The 17,184-nt window shown below is 37.7% G+C and overlaps 1 protein-coding gene across 35 annotated transcripts in view; it reads left to right on the top strand.

Moving 5' to 3' along the window:
- Window positions 1-17,184, top strand: part of ABI2 (abl interactor 2) — a 110,854-nt gene that overhangs the window by 89,413 nt on the left and 4,257 nt on the right. For 18 of the 35 annotated variants that reach the window (XM_032860027.1, XM_032860031.1, XM_032860013.1 and 15 more), the window contains 3 exons: window positions 3,795-3,953; window positions 10,228-10,314; window positions 14,047-14,220. In XM_032860027.1, the coding sequence (XP_032715918.1) occupies window positions 3,795-3,953; window positions 10,228-10,314; window positions 14,047-14,220 (420 nt within the window). The remainder of the gene's footprint in view (window positions 1-3,794; window positions 3,954-10,227; window positions 10,315-14,046; window positions 14,221-17,184) is intronic. The other 17 variants (XM_032860039.1, XM_032860035.1, XM_032860034.1 and 14 more) reach the window with 1 other exon arrangement.

Below are 17,184 nucleotides of genomic sequence, written 5' to 3'. Positions count from 1 at the left end.
TAAGTCTTTAACTAGAGAAAAGTCTATGGAAATAATTCTAAGATACAATTTTATAGGAAACGTTTGATGTAACAGTTGGGAAGTTTCTGTAAGTCTGTCAGACAGCACTGGAAACACATAGACAATGGACTTTTTAAGAATTTCAGGTTTATGTAAGTGTTACTTAAGGTTGAATGGTGTTTTAGTGTTTTAAAACTGCAACCTAAATTTTTTTTTTTTTTTTTTTGGTAAAGATTTTATTTATTTATTTGACAGAGAGGGAGAAAGGGAACACAAGCAGGGGGAGTGGGAGAGGAAGAAGCAGGCTTCCCACCGAGCAGGGAGCCTGATGAGGGGCTCAATCCTAGGACCCTGGGATCATGACCTGAGCTGAAGGCAGATGCTTAATGACTGAGCCGCCCAGGTGCCCCCTAAAATCTGTCTTGATGGGGAAGGGGAAAAAGGTTCATTTGCTACAAAATATATTTGCACAGTTAATAGTGATGCTGATTAGCAAACAAATTCTTCATCTATTATAAAAATGTATGTGTTTGGCCACACATCATCTTAGCTTGTTAAATACTTCATAGAATATATATTTAGCTCTGCTGCTATAACCAGATGTTTAAATGTGTTAAAAGACAGTTCTGGCTAAAATGGATTTTGGATGGTGTTTCATGGGATAGCTTCTATAATAGAACTTTTAAAGAAAAGCTCTCCATGTAAATGTAAGCGTGGGCTAGTCTTTGATCTACGCACATCTCTGTTAGGCCAGACTGTCTAGTTAAATATGGGAATTCTGTTATGCTCCGGCACCAGTGGAGTAAAAATTACAGCTTGAAGTTGGTTGTAGGCCCAGAAGGAACAAATCACTTCCACCCAGGAGTCAACATTTGAGTAATAAAATCATAATTTAATAGGTACTGCTTTGTAGTCTGCACTGAATAAACATTTGTTATATGAGTGGGTAAGTATAGTTTTTCTTAACAAAAAGAAAGGTATAAACGCCTTAATAATTTATATCAGTATAATCTCTTTTATACAGTCTTCAACTTACCAAGTACTTTTTTCTTTTCTTCTTAAGGTATGATTTACATACAGTAAAAGTCACCCTTTTTCACGTGTATGTTTGTGACAAACGTATACAGTGATACAACTGCAGCCCACCTAGCTTGAGGAAAATCTAGACAATCTAAACAGGAGATGCATAATGTATTAAATACTCTAAGATCATATAGACTTAAAAAAAAAAAGCTGTAGAATAGTCCCACCACCTGCCGATCTCCTCTGTTCTTTGTAGTCCGTTCCTCCTGCTCCCTCCTACCCCTGGCGGCCCTTTGATGTGGCTTTTTTGGTTTTGTTTTTTGTCTCTAAAGTTTTGCCTTTGTAAGAATATCACATAAACAGAAGCAAATGGTCTTTCGGGTCTGGCTTTTTGGCGCTGGCGCATTTGAGATTCATTCAGGTGGTTTGACGGTTCCTTGTTTTGCTCCCTTTTATTACCGGCTGGTGTTCTGTCATGTGGGGGCGCCACAGCTCGTTGAGCCCTTCCCCGCGGAGGGACATTGGGATCATTTCCATTTTGGGTTATTATGAATAAAATTGACGTAGCGTACACACGCAGACTTTGTGTGAGTGTAGGTTTTCAGTTCGTTTGGGTAAACACCCAGGGAGTAGGCTTGCTGGCTTGTGTAGTGAGTGAGTGATTTTAGGAGAGGCTGTGGGCTGGGTCCCCAAGGGGCTGAGCAGCCTTACCCCACCGCAGCGGGTGGGTCTCTGTTGCTCTGCGCGCTTGTTAGCACTTGCTGTTGTCAGTTTGCCTTTTTTTTTTTTTTTAACTTTAGCCATTCTAATAGGTATATAATAGTTTCTTTGATTTTTCCATTTCCCTAATGACTAATGAAGTAGAACCTCTTTTCGTGTGCTTCTTTGCCATCTGTTTATCTTCTTTGATGAAATGTCTCTTTGTTTTGTTCCCCTCCACATACCTTTTGAATTGGATTGTTTTACCAAATTCTTTATTTCTGAATGTAAGTCCTTATTGGTTATACGATTTGGAAATATTTTCTTCCATTTGTGACTTACCTTTTTATTCTCTTAATGATATCTTTTAGAAGGGGAGTTCTTCATTTTGATTGAGTCTATTTCTTTTATGGATTGTGCTTTCAGTGTCATACCTTCAAACTTGTTACCTTACACAAGGTCAAATATTTTGTTCTGTTTTTTTTTTTTTTGTTTTTTTTCCCTAGAACTTTTTAAATAATTTTTTTAAAAAGATTTTATTTATTTATTTATTTGAGAGGGAGAGAGCGAGAGAGAACATTAGTGGGATAGTTAGGTCTGTGTTAATTAAACTATAGTTTTGTTTGCTTTTTTAACCCAAAGCAGAGTAAATGCCTTATTAATGGAATGAATAGAGAGTCTTTAATGTTTGTCTTTGAATTACTGAGGACTTATGTGAGATTTTAGACTGGATCTAACTATATAAAACTCATAATGGTTTAATTATCAGATGTTTTTAACTTAAAGATAGTAGGTTTGTATTAGTTTGTTACAGATTGATTACGAAAATGCCAATAATGTATTCTATCTGGTGATTCAAATGACAAAATGTACCTTTTAAACAATCATTTATATATTTTTACATTTTTTATCATTGTTGCAGAGACTTGACAGTAGATTATGTAAAAGCTTGAATACTCCAGATTTTTTATTGATTTTTAGGTTTTGATGCTATCATATGCAAAATTAAATGATATAGAAGATCTTCAGTACTTTTATAATATTCTTTATATGAATTCACATGAATCCAAGTTGGATAAAGTTACAGAGTTCCTGAAGACCAATTTTGCTTATGTAAACCCTTTTTACTGTCATAGATAAGATAAAAAATTGCCAGAAGTGTTTTTCTTTCTTTTCTCCTTTCCCCCTCCCTTTCTTCCTCCCTGCACTTTCTCCTCCTCTTTCCTCTTCCCTTTATCTCTCCTCTCCTCCCCTGGTTCTTCCTCTCTGCCTTCTGCTCCCTCCCCTTCCCTTTTCTCTCTTCCCCTCCTTTCTTGCCGGTTGGAGTGGTCTCTTAAGGGTGCTCCAGTAGTCTGTCTGATCTGTCTGTAAGAGTAGGCCTTCAGTTGAATGATTTTAAGTGGAAGTGGAGTCAAGATAAAATTTAGGAACTGGATTGCATTAGGGAATTGGGTAGATAAAGAAAAAATGTCTTTAGTTGGCATTAGCTGTTTAAGTACTCAGCAAAACTGAGTGAAATTGCTAATAAATATTATAGGTTTAGAGATGGTATTACAAATAAGATATATTTTGATTCCCTTTTTTTACCTTAGCTTTTTTCTTAATTACAAATTTCTTAAGCTCTAATTTTAAGACAAAATAATCTAGTATTGGAGATGGAGATTTTTGATTGAATAAAGATGTGTTTGATTTGGAATTATGTCACTTGATTGCTGAAATACTTTGTTTTCCTTTAAACTGACTGCTTTGCCACCTTAAATTTACTGCTCTTATTATTATTATTTCGAATAAGACTGTGTGAAACATTTTTTTTTCTTTTGCCGTCCCAAATGTCATTCTTGTTAAGTTTTTTTTTAAGGATTTATTTATTTTACAGAGAGTTTCCTGCTTTTGCACTTTGATATGTTAGCTGACCAATAACTCTGACCTTGCATGATGTTTAACAGATAGCAATTAACTAAATATTGTAATTTTTAATAATCTTATTAAGATTCAGGCAGTGTGCCAAAAGCATTTCATTGCCTGAGGTAATTATCTTTTAATGACAAATTTATGCTCTGTCTCTTTTCCAGGTCATCCTGTTCAGTTCTATAGCATGAACAGACCCGCCTCTCGCCATACTCCCCCAACAATAGGGGGCTCATTGCCCTATAGACGCCCTCCTTCCATAACTTCACAGACAAGCCTTCAGAATCAGATGAATGGAGGACCTTTTTATAGCCAGAATCCAGGTTAGATTTTCTTTTTCATTCTGTAGAATATATCCAATTAAAATTTTCAGTTACAGGGGAAAAGCCTTTAATTACAAACTACTAGCACATAATAGGTGTTAAATACTATTTGTTGAATGAATAGAAGAATGACTACAAGGTTTGCTAATGCTGTGTCATCCAGTTTTTTTTTTTTAAATCAGTACATGGTTTCTGTGTAAAGCATAGAACTTAATTTTTCTGAGCAGAATCTTTGATTGTGTTGGTGATTATTTGCTTTTAAGAATAATATTGTGGTGAATGGTATTTCCTTCTTATTTAACCTGATACCCTTGCTCTGTGAATACCAAATAATGAAAATTGAGTGTTCATGAACAGTCTGTAAGTGGTATAGTGAAAGAGAAGGGATATTTTTGAAGCTGTTTTGTGCTCGGCAGTTACACTGTTGTACTCAGCTCTCATACCAAACCCGTGGTGGGGAGGCTAGGGCTTGGACAGGTCGATCTAGATACTGTAGTCATCTTCCAGTTGCATCATGCATCCATAAAAAATTAATCTGGCACATATTTAATACCACATGTAGTCATTATTTTTGCTTCTTCCCCAGAGAGGATAAGAGCAAATATTAGACTCTCTGTTATGGACATGGTGTATCAACTTACTGTGTTTTTCTGTATTTTTGCCCACAGGCCACTAAGCCTGTGTATCTTTAATATTAGGGGACAGCCCGTTCCATCATGAACCAGTCTGCTGTGGCTACTACCTTTTGGTGAAACCTTATTCCTTTGGAGTCATGCAGAAGAAACTTGATTCTACTTCTACATAAATGCAGTTTAAAGAATGATTTTATATGTATTGTCTCATTTGATTCTCATAATCATGGGATCATTTTCATCTGCATTTTGTAGGATGAGAAACTGACGCTGAAGTGATGTCCTGTTAGGATTTGAACTTGGGTCATATGCCTCGAAGTTCCGTGTTCTTCTTCGTCCTAGCCTCCTTACCTTCAGATTTAAAAGGAAAATCTCTCTGAATCTCCTAGTCTTCTCTTTGGTGGGGGTGAGGGGTGGGGAAGAGGATGTCCACATCGCGGTAGAAAATGCATGAGAGCCAGAGACCTTATCAGTCTTTATACAGTGTTATGCTGGGAACAGTGCTCAGGACATTCACTGTGCTTTTCTGAGATGGAAATCTGGCAGCACTGTTACTGTATTTGGTTGAGTTTGAAAGGCGTTAGAATATAGGAATTAAAATACGGAACACCCAGTGTCTAGTGCCAAGTCCTCCGAGTACAGTAACTGTTTTCTAATGATCCTAAGGATGCAATAGTTGTTTTCTAATGAGATTATTTCAGAAGCAAGTTAATGAAAGGAACACTTCAATCAGGGAATAACTGAAACCTCTTTGGCTCTCATTGTTTCTTAAGAATCTAACCAAAGAAACAGGAGCACAGACTTACCACTCATCATGTCAGCAGCTAAGAGGATAACTGAAACAAATAGAGCTAAATGTAAGTTAACAGTTTCTGCCTTAAATATGAGTGTGAAGGGCTTTGGTGGCAAAGAAATATGTACACACACACACACACACACACTTGTGTATTTGTACATTTACAGATCTCAACCTACTTTGGTAAATGTCTTAGTTCAGGCTGCTGTTGTAAAGTGCCATAGGACGGGTGACTTACAAATAACAGAAATTTATGTCTCACAGTTCTGGAGGCTGAAAGTCAGATCAGGGTGCCAACATGGTCAAGTTCTGGGGTTCTCCTCTAGGTAGCTGACTTCCATCTTCTTGTATCCCCCCATGGTGGAAAAAAAGGGAGTTTTCTAGGTCTCCTTTATAAGGGCACGAATTCCATTCTAGAGGGGTCTACCCTCAGGACCTAATTGCCTCCTAGAGACCCCATCTCCTAATACCATCACATTAGAATTCCAACATATGAATTGAGGGATGCATAAATATTCAGTCCATAACGTTAAAGAATTGATAATGTGGTGTTTAAGTACCAACGTCTTTGGTAATAGATAATCCTATATTTTATTGCTCACAGTTCCTTATAGCAAAGACTAAAAAATCTAATTCATAAGGTGAAATGTTGTTTCCAAGAAATGTGACTGTATATAGTTGTATGAGAGAGGAATTTGTGAACGAGTATGGTGTTTTACACAGGGAAAATGTCAAGGTTTACCTTGAATGTTATGAAAACAACTACAAAGAAACTGAAAAAATAACATTGGGTTGGTGGTATTGCAGAAGATAAGCGAATAACATATATCCTCTAAATGAAAGTTAAGTTACAGCATTACCGTAAATTTCCAGAAGAATACAGATGTGGTAAGGCTTTAGCAAAGTATGCATAAAGAGCAGTAGCAAGAAGCATTTTTCAAATCCTTATATTAGGCAGTCTTTAGGGTTTGTTAGAGAATCCTTACTCTTTTTATTTTTTATTTTTTAAGAATGCTTACTGTAAGGAGAGCAAAAAAGCCAGAAAACAACTGAAAAGTGTAATATTCTCAAATGACCAAGTAAGCCAGATAGACCCTTAACACTGATTATTAACACAAGCTGTGTTTTTAAACTTTGTGTTAATTTGCTGCTTTTTCTTACCATAACATCTTGTGATTTTTTTTTTTTTTTTTGCTTGGAAGGGAATAACAACAATGAACCAATTCTTTTAACCCTTCTGAAACTACAGAACTGATAATTATTTGGTATCCGTATTCTTTTCCATCAAAGAAGCCTCCTTACTCAGTATGATGAGTTAAGTTCACTTTTAAATGCTCCCTGCTGTTCATGTTTAGGAAAGTTTCACTCTTAAAATGAATTGCTCAAATATTTTCCTTTACTGTAATGTAAAATAGAAGCACCTAAATTTGAATGCACTCTCAGATGTCTATAACCTCCAAAGGTAGTAGTCTTTTCTTAAAAAAAAAAATTGATTGATTGATTTTAGGGACTGGGTGGGGGGGAGGGGGAAAAGGAGAGAGAAACTTAAGCAGACTCTGTGCTCAGTGCAACCCTGAGATCATGACGAGCTGAAACCCAGAGTGGGACACTTAACTGACTGCATCACCCAGGTGCCCCAGTGGTATCCATTAATGGTTTTAGAAGTAGTATTCGTTTAGAACATTTAGAATGTTCATTTTGTCTGATTTTCTCAGAGTATTTACAAATCTGTAGACATAAGCTGTAAAATTCCAAGTTATTTTTCAAAACGTTTTGAAGTAGACATTTTAAAACAATAAGCCTCAAAGATTATGCTCCACAGGATTTCATAAATAACCAGGAGGGTCATGTTCGGAACGTCTGTATATTTCGTCAGCACAGACTCATCCTCTAAGTGTGGTTTGCTTGCAGAGCCTTTACTATGTACATACCTACTTGTTACTGTGTGTAGAACTTAAGACCTCTCTAAAACTCCAGTCATCTGGTGAGGCCATGTCTTCACATTAACATCGTTAGTACATATTATGAACGTAAAACTCCCGAATCTAAGTTTCGATATCTTTTGGTGGCTATAGGGAAAGGGTCTTGTCAAATGAAGAATCATCTTAACTAAGTGGAGTGGAAACAAGTGTCTGATTACTTCTCTTCCCTGTTCATGAGATGCTAGGACTAGAACCAAATAATGCAGATGACTCTTCTCATCAAAATCCTGCTTCAGTCTTCTAGAATGCTTTGTTTTCAGCTCAGCTCTAAGGAAAATAAATCTAGTCTAAAGTAGGATGTTGTGGTTCACAGGAGTTCTGGTCAGATAAAACCTTAATGCGGTCCAGAAAGAAAATGCTGTGGTATCGAAATTAATTTGCATCATCACATTAAATTTTTGCCCTGGGGGAAAAAAGTAGTATTTGGGGTGACCTTTGTAAACTCCATTTGGAACTGAATTTTTTTTTTCTTTTAAGATTTTATTTATTTATTTGACAGAGAGAGAGAAAGATCACAAGTAGGCAGAGAGAGAGAGAGAGAGAGCAGGAAGCAGGCTCCTTGCTGAGCAGAGAGCCTGATGTGGGGCTTGATCCCAGGACCCTGAGATCATGACCTGAGCCGAAGGCAGAGGCTTAACGCATTGAGTCATCCAGGTGCCCCTGGAACTGAATTTTTTAAACATGGTCTAGCTTTGAGAAAAATCCAACTTGTTTTGTTATGAAGTAAATGTTTTTTAGGAAGATTTGGGTTTGATTTTTACCTGGGCTGTTGTTGGTGGACTTCTTAAAACCATATGGTTTCAGATTTTCACTTTCAGAACTAGAAAAGAAATAGAACATACTCATCTTAAAAAATAATAATACACTTGATCTACATACAAAAAGACTGTTCTGAGTTAAACACCTAATCATTCTGGTTTAGCTGAGCACCAGAAGGTCATTAAAAAAAAAAAAAAAGGATGAGAAATAGTGACTGAAATGGGGAATTCCCTACTTTTCTGTTATGGGACTGTTGGTAACAGAAGAGGAACATTTTCATCTTATTTGATGGGAACATACACCCAGTAAATACTTTTCTAGAATACCAGTTGCTGTCTCCTTCTCTTTTATCAGCTTTGTCTCTGCTACTTCTATGTTTATTATGTCATCTTCTTCCTCCAAGTTTGGAAACACAGGGTATTGGGAACATACCAGCAATTGTTCCAAGCCTCTGTGAGGGGGAGACAAGGCACCGAAGGGTTTACTACCAAGAAGTACGACCTTAGGGAAAAACCTAATCAAAAGTTACCTTTTAAGAAAGGTACTTGTTTCTAGGGTTATTCTTCTGTCCCTTACAGCTAGGTACTCTTCAGTGTTAACTAATAGCTTAACTCTTGTCTATATATCACGTATGTTTCTTAGCTACCAAGTAGTACTTTTTTCATACTAAGTTTTCTTCTTTTCTCTGTGTTTATGCTGCATTGTTTTTTGTTGTTTTTTTTTGGTGACAGGTCCTAGGTTAGGCATTCTGCGTGCATTAGTTTTTGGTTTTTGTTCTTTTTAAATCTTTGCAACCGCTCTGTAAAGCAAACCGCTTTTTTTCATCACATTTATGGATTAGGTCCAAAGAAATGATTACTAGGTGTTTAACAACAAGGAAATGGTGAATCAGGTGTTTGATGCTGGGTGACTTTGAAGTCCAGTCTCTCACCACTGAGCACTCTTCCCCCTAAGGCACTTCCCTAGTTCCTGTCTACCTACTCACTTTTCCAGGTTTGCACTGGTCATGCTGTTCTAGACCTGTCAACCTCTGCCCCTCACTTGGTTCTCGTCTTGTCTTTCTCTTCTCTGCTTGTTGAACTCCTTTTCTTCTAGTGCCCGCTCAGAGAGCGTTTCTGTGTGGCCTTCCCTACAAATACCCACCCCCACCCCACCATCCCCATGCCGACTCTCCCAGCACAGCGCCCCCCAGCGGATTGCTACAAACATTGCTGGGCTCGGGTTATGTTCTTTGGTATCTCGGGTTAGAATATGAGACCTCTGAGGGCAGTGACTCTTTCATCTTTTCAGTTGTATTAGTCTTAACTGTAATTTGAGTTAATAAAGGTGTTTTATTTTCATAAGAAGGTACATACTGTGCTTTACACTCATTCTGAAGGAAAAGCGTAACTGTAGAATTAATATTGGGCTATTGTTCGGCACGTACCAGGTTTATTTATTTACATACGTTAAACATTTGTTGCAGGCTGACTAGTGCTATGCACTGTACCAGGTGTTTGCGATAGAGGGAAAGACGTTGGGAGGAGAGAGTGATTTGAATGAGTCTGGTGTTTTTTGGTATGAATTGGAATTGTAATGACACAGACCTAACTCTCAGAATGGTTTGATACTGGCTTCCTAGCAGAGTGCTTTTCACTTACTAGAAAGTCAGTAAATATTTAATTAATGAATGAAGAACCAATTAATTTGCCTGTTAATTAAGTCATGGAAAGTATAAATTTAGGATGTTGGGATGCAATTTTTTTTCCTGGTATTGAACATTTAAACTCGTAACCTTTAAAATCCTGAAAACCAAATTATTCATGATAATCTGCAGAAATTCTTTGAGAAAATATGTTGTTAGTGATATGACAAGATCAGTTTGGTATTACATGTTAGAATAGATCTGTATATAAGAAATGCTTCCTGTTAAATTTTTAGAACTTTCTTTAAACTCCCCCTAATACTTTGTTTTTTGTGTTAATGTATTATCTCTCAAAAGAGGGCCTTTAAGATATTTGTACCTAGGGGTTTCCCTCCTTATATGTTTGTTTTATTGTATTAGCCTTTCCTTTTAATGTGACTCGCCCTTAGCCCTTACCCTCCACACCTTTTTGTTTTCGCAGTATCTCTTGCTCCTCCTCCTCCCTCCATCCTACAGGTAACTCCTCAGTTACCTTTAATGGGATTTGTGGCCAGAGTCCAAGAAAATAGTAAGTTTATGTCTTCTTTATGCTGAAGATCAGATTATAGGCATAAAATGTCATTTATATATAATTGGTTGAATAGTCCTTCGTTCACTGAGAGTTCACATATTTGCATATTATGGGCAAGTTCCTGGGTGAGCAGCTAGTGTGATAAAATAATTAAGATGAAGTTCTTTGCTTCCAGATAACTTAAAATGTGGTAGTGAAGATGAGACAAGAATAAAATAAAGCCCATCTAAGAAAAGAAAGACCACATCTAACCAAGGAGATGCTACTTAGTCCCCCAGAGAGCCCGTCTCTTTCTCTGCATTGCTCAGACAGCTAGTAGCCTCGTTTGCTGTCATCGGAGTCGCAGGGTCTGGTGGCCGGGCTTGAGAATCTTCCTCCAGTCTTGTGATTCCAGGTGTAAAAATGGCCATGCCGTGGTAGATCTCAGGGGACCAAATTGCCAGTCTGTCTCTCCTAGGAGGCCTCGTAGATTGGCAATGAATTTCCATTGGCCTGTAGTCTGGGGTCGAGACATGCAGGACCAGATAACTAATTTTACTGACCCATTCAGTCGTCTCCTAGGAAAGCATTAAGGAAGCTCAGGAGACTGATGTCTCCGAAGCAGGAGGCCTGTGTCACACTCAGTGAGGAACTGCTGTTACAGAGACCAGTGAAATAGGCCATAAGATGAATTCTTTTCTGGGGAGAGGTCTATGCAAGGAGCCCACATCACAATCCACACAGTTGCATGACGGGCATGGAATCTGAGCTAGGCGTTTCCATTAATGAAAAGTTTAATGCCATCAATATGATGAAGCCCAGTTGTATGCATCTCATAACAGGGGTGGCCTGACCAGAGGGGCAGAAATATTTGCACTGTGTTGCTTAGGACTCCTGGTTCTTCAATGGGCGCTGCTGATACCAGAATGGGAGCTCTTAGGAGAGCGGGAATTTTCGGTGGTTCTGCTGGCTGGCTGTTTCCCCTGCACTTAGAGAAGCATCTGACACAAAGCAGACACTTTGGTCCGTGGTTTGTTGTTGTTTTGTTTTGGGGTTGTTTTTTTATTTGTTTTTTGTGCTTTTGTATCTAACCAAATGTCCCCTTTTCATGGACACATTTCTTTGTTGCATTTTAACTGGTTAGAATCCTGTCCCACTTGCCTGAGGGCTCACGGCCTCTTCCGGGTGCCTTTGCATCTCTGTTCGCTTCTGAAAATAGTCTGACTTCCGCTTATTGGAAGGTAAACCAGGAGCACCTCCAATGTTCAGCAGTGTGATTGCCTTTTGGGATAGTCTTTTCTTTCTTTCCATAGTCACATGTATTTCTCACCTACAAAATGTAGAAAAATAAGAAAACTTTGTGTATGAGGTGAGCTGTGGCTGATTTTGCGGACACAGCAGGACTTCTGCATTCAAATGAATGTTCTCTTCAAAACATTCACCTTGGAAAGATGTGTACTTGTCTTTTAGAATTATCTTCTTAGTTTTCAGGTATATTAGCAGATAGTCTATAATAAGATTGATACTTGTAAACAGTCTGGAATTACTTGGAACCAGGTATACTAGTGCAGCTATGATTCTATTATTATTAAAATCCTTCTATGGCTCCCCATTGCTCTTTGGATAGAATCCAAACTGTTGGAAGGCCCTTCCTACTTAGTCCTCTTCAGCTTCCTTATGCCTCTTTCTACTAAACTTTGGCCAGTTCTTTGAAGGGTTCCTACTTTCTTACCTTTGTATTTTTTTTTCTCCCTTCACATCTGACATGAAGTATCCACCCTCACTCCATCCTGCCCTCTGGCCATTAACTCTTACTTATTCTTCAGGTTCAGAAAGCCTTTCCTGACCTATGTAAGAGTTCTGGTCTGTTGCTGTGTTTTTCATAGTGACTTAAAGCACTTACTGCATGTAGTTACAAGTGAAAATTCTGTTGTCCATGTCTCTATGACTTTTGCCTACTGCTCTGTCTCAGTGCTGAACATAGTGGCTAGCCATAGTCGGCTCTCAGTTGATGTTTGTTGAATGAGTAATCATGAAATGTGACTTTAAAGTTACTGATCTTGTCCCATAATAGTGTGTCTTTTAAGATAACAGGCATTGAAGTTCAAATTCCTGCTTTTCCACTTACTTAGTGTAGGACTACTTAATCTTGGAAAGCCAGTTTCCACATAAAATGAGGATTAAAATGGTAGCTTATGTCAGTCTCATTAACTCTGAGGCATTAAAAGAAATAGTAAAAATGAGCAATGGCAGAATCTTTGAGTAATTTTATAATGTAATTTTTCAAGGTGATTGTTTTGAAAGACAGCGTTCCTTTGGATCTTTGTTTTTATGTAATTGTTTAAAGTCAGCCTCTTTACCTTATAAGTGCAAATAGGTTATATTATTGATTCCCAACCTTATGTAATTTGTCATAAAATATATGCTAAATCACATATCTGTAGTTTTTATTTTAAAAACCCATTAGGAGTAAAAGAATCACTTTTAATGAGTAAAGTTTGGAAGTGCATCAAGCAGGCAGGTTGGGAAGTAGACTGGCAGTGCGTGGGAGAACCTGGAACAGGACAGAGGAGGATACCGACGTCCCAGTTCCCACCAGACGCCAGCAGTCTTCTCATGTCCACTTGGTTGAGTCAGTAGGCTCAGATGAAAGCTAGAAAATAAACAGGATTGCTCAGAGAGTTTCACAGAAACAGTACTGGTACCTCACGAATAAGAATAAATAAATGAAATTGAGCAGCTGATAAATGCAGGTTTACTCAGTTTATTTTGTTGAGCTGTGTCCAGTTATGTACCAACCATTTTGAAAAGCTTTGAGTTGCCCGAGTTTGGATATATGCTGATACTTGAGCCGTGGGAGCAGATTTTTAAGTCACTCTTGCATATTTAGCGTGAGGAAATTCTGGATCACAAATCAGTCTGAACTAGGTGAAATGCTCTCTCTAAAAAACAGCAAGCACGAACATCTTCATGGACGAAGTTACCCAAAGTCTTGTGATTTCCATTCCACTAATTTGGTAAAATGCTATTAAAAAGAATTCATTGAAAGGAATGTAGATTACTAATATTTGACTATTTACATTCTAATTTGCATTCTATTTTACATTCACATTTACATTCTATTTTACATTCTAATTTATTAATTTATTAAATTATTTAATTTTATTTATATTTAATTTATTAAATTAAATTATTATTTATTAAATTAAAAAACTAATTTATGAAAAATTAAATATGCTTGTAAATGTCCAAATTATTAATATTTTTGATAACCACTGCTCCTTGGATATAATATAAAACCAAACTATATTGTACTTACTCTTTCTTTGAAAAAGAGGATTGTGTATTAGCATAAACAGGTTCCAGGAGACTCATTTAATAAATACTATTTTGGTTAAGCTTTATTTAACACCCATCAGCCCTGACCCAGAGGGAGGAGAAAGTCACGCTTTGAGATTTGAAACATTATAGTTGGTGCGGAGCCTTCTCTTGCCCACTTCTTTTTTGAAAAGATCATTTTTAAAATTAGCATATAATGGATAATTTGTTTCAGGGGTATAAGTCTGATTCGTCAGTCTTACACAATTCAGAGCACTAAACCATAGCACACACCCTCCCCAGTGTCCATTACCCAGCGAAAGATCACTATTTTCAAGTCCAGATTTACATGCCGTGTATATAGAGGCTTGGATAGAAAATACTGAACTTTGCTTAACATGTAGTTTTGTTATCAGCTTGGTCCATTCTTAGTTTCAGATACACCACCTCCACCACCACCTGTGGAAGAACCGGTCTTTGATGAATCCCCTCCCCCACCTCCTCCCCCAGAAGATTATGAAGAGGAGGACGCAGCTGTGGTTGAGTATAGTGATCCTTACGCTGAAGAGGACCCACCATGGGCTCCGAGATCTTACTTGGAAAAGGGTAAGTTTCAGAGGGATATCTAGAGGGATGGGGAGACACCTCGACATGGAAATGGAATTTACTCATACTGAAAACCTTACTTTTTTTTCTTACTGATAGGTAAAGTTGTGCTTGCATAATCTATGCAACATTTTATTAATTTAGCTTACAAGGTTCATGATTTTTGAAAATCACACTAGTAAAATTCTGTGACTCTCTGATTTCATACTGATGGTTATTTATTGTTCCTACTGAACATGCTTTTTTATGAGTGGTTTCTATAAGACAGAAATTTTAAAAATAGACTTTTTCTGGAATGTCTCTGGAAGAGGATGATATTTCCAAATAATTAGTTTTTTGTGGTATCTTCTTTCAGATATTTTAGGTTAAGCATCTGCGTATGAAATTTTCTTCCAAACAATAATGGTTTCTCAGTTTCTTTGCGAAGTACTGTTGGGCATTTTTTTAAGTGAAAAGTTTCTCTGAATGGAACTTTTCTGACATGACACTTTTGGGACACAGGCTTCCAAATCTCACGAAGACTAGCTCAGAAAAAATGTATGCTATCTTCAAATTTTCTGTTAAGGGAATGGAAGCTACTAACTTACTGATTTTAAAAACTGACCACAGTAGAATCACCTGGGGAGCTTACTCTAACACATAGGGTAAAGGTAAAGTAACAATGACAGATTTACCCTTCCTCTTTTTTTTTTTTTTTAAGATATTTTATTTATTTATTTGACAGACACAGATCCCAAGTAGGCAGAGAGGCAGGCAGAGAGAAAGGAAGGGAAGCAGGCTCCCCGCTGAGCAGAAATCCCGATGCGGGCCTTGATCCCAGGACCCTGGGATCCTGACCTGAGCCTAAGGCAGAGGCTTTAACCCACTGAGCCACCCAGGCGCCCTACCCTTCCTCTTAAAGCAGGAATGAATCCAGAAAAAAAAAATACAAAAATAATGATTTTCAGACACTGGATAACAGGCAGTGGTAGACTATGACCCCATGGAGAAGGAAGTCAAACAAGGGAAACCTTTGATTGTCTGAGTTTGCTAACTCGGGGAAATTTCTGGGCCACAGTGCAAGGAGGTGGAACCCAAACAGAGCCTGGAGATCTCACTGCACAGGCAAGGTAGAAATCAGAGTCTTAGGAGGCCACAGAGAAGAAGTAGTTACACAAAGACAGAGGACAGCACTCTGGAGATCTGCAGAAGCGTCCCCGTATGTCTTTGAGCAAATAGTCCTCCGTGTACATGTGAAGAAATCACCTGAGCTTGGAGAGAGAACCACCAGAAAGGAGTTCGCAAAAAATTACTGGAAATAACAAGTCTGGGAATGGTTCATGCTCCTGAACCAACAGAAAGACCTTGCAATGCACAGGGTATAGAGAAGAGGCCTCAAAACTGTCTGCCTTTAGTGATGGGGCCAAATTAACCATACACTAAAGGTTACTCCAGACTGCCCTAACAGATGCTTAAATACGAACCCTGAAAGTGTCCAACTGATTCCACGTAACTTAGTTGATCTCTAGAACAAAATCCAACATTGCTCAGAAAAGTAAAAAAAAAAAAAAAAAAATCCAGAGCACCAAAAGATAAGATCCACAGTGTCTAACATCCAATCAAAAATTCCAAGGCATGTAAAAAAGCAGGAAAATATAACTAAGTCAGTGAAAAGAAACAGAAATGATTGAGATGGGGGAATTACCAAACAAGGGTGTTTATATTACAAATGCCCCATGGGTCCAAGAAGGTAAAAGCAAACATAAACACAAAAGAGGAGCAGAATGTCTGTTAAAAAAAAAAAAAAAAAAGAGAGAGAGACCCACATAGAATTTCTAGAGATGAAAAATAACAGTATCTGAAGGGACAGTTCAGAAGAAAAGATCAGCAACTTGGATGATACGACAATAAAAACTATCCAAAATGAGATGTGGGGAAAAACCAAAAACGGCAACAGATATGTGGGACAATATCAAATAGTTTTCATTTGCAGAAGATATGACTTTTTTTTTTTTTAATTATTCGAGAGAGTGCAAAAGCAGGGGGAGTAGCGGAGGGAGAGGGTGAAGCAGATTTTCCTGCCGAGCAGGATGCCTGATGGGGCTGGATCCCAGGACCCTGAGATCATGTCCTGAGCCGAAGGCAGACACTTTACTGACTGAGCCACTCAGGTGCCCCAGAAGATATGATTTTATATGTAGAAAATCCTATAAGGAATCCACAAAGAAGCTGACAGAGCTAAAAAGCGAGCTCAGCAAGATCGTAAGCCACAAAGCCAATGTGCAGAATTAATTGGATTTTATTTTTTAATTTATTTTTAAAAAGACTTTATTAGAGAGCAACAGAGATAGTGAGAGAGAGCACAATGGGGAGGAGAGGGAGAAGCAGGCTCCCCACTGAGCAGGGAGCCCGATGCAGGGCTTGATTCCAGGATCCTGGGATCGTGACCTGAGCTGAAGGCAGATGCTTAATGGACTGAGCCACCCGGCTGCCCCAAATTAATTGGATTTTTATATATGAGCAACAAACACTTGGTGATTGAAATTTATTCAATTGTACCTTTTGTAGTAACATCGAAAATATGAAATACTTAAGGATAAACTTAATAAAATATATGTAAGACCTATATGAGAACTGTAAAACATTAGGAGAAATTAATAAAGGCCTTAAATAAATCAAGAGATATATTATGCTCTTTGGTCATTATTGTTCAATAATTGGTTTTACCCAAATTGATCTGTAAATTGAATGCAATTTCAGTAAAAATTCTGGGAGCCATTCTTACAGAAATTGACAAGGGGATTCTAATAGTTATATGGAAATGTAAAAGATCTAGTGAAATCCAAACAGTTTAAAAAAAATGTTGGAAGATTTAAACTAAGGCTACAGTATTTGGGACAGTGTGGTACTGATATAAGTATAGAAATATAAATAGAATATAGAATCTAGAAAAAGATCCACACATGTTGTTTAACAAAGGTGTCA

The sequence above is a fragment of the Lontra canadensis genome, unplaced genomic scaffold, assembly GCF_010015895.1.
Source record: "Lontra canadensis isolate GAN:19392208 unplaced genomic scaffold, GSC_riverotter_1.0 scaffold18, whole genome shotgun sequence".
NCBI lineage: Eukaryota > Metazoa > Chordata > Mammalia > Carnivora > Mustelidae > Lontra > Lontra canadensis.
Note: the sequence above shows the minus strand (reverse complement) of the source record. Positions and strands in the feature narration are given on the sequence as shown.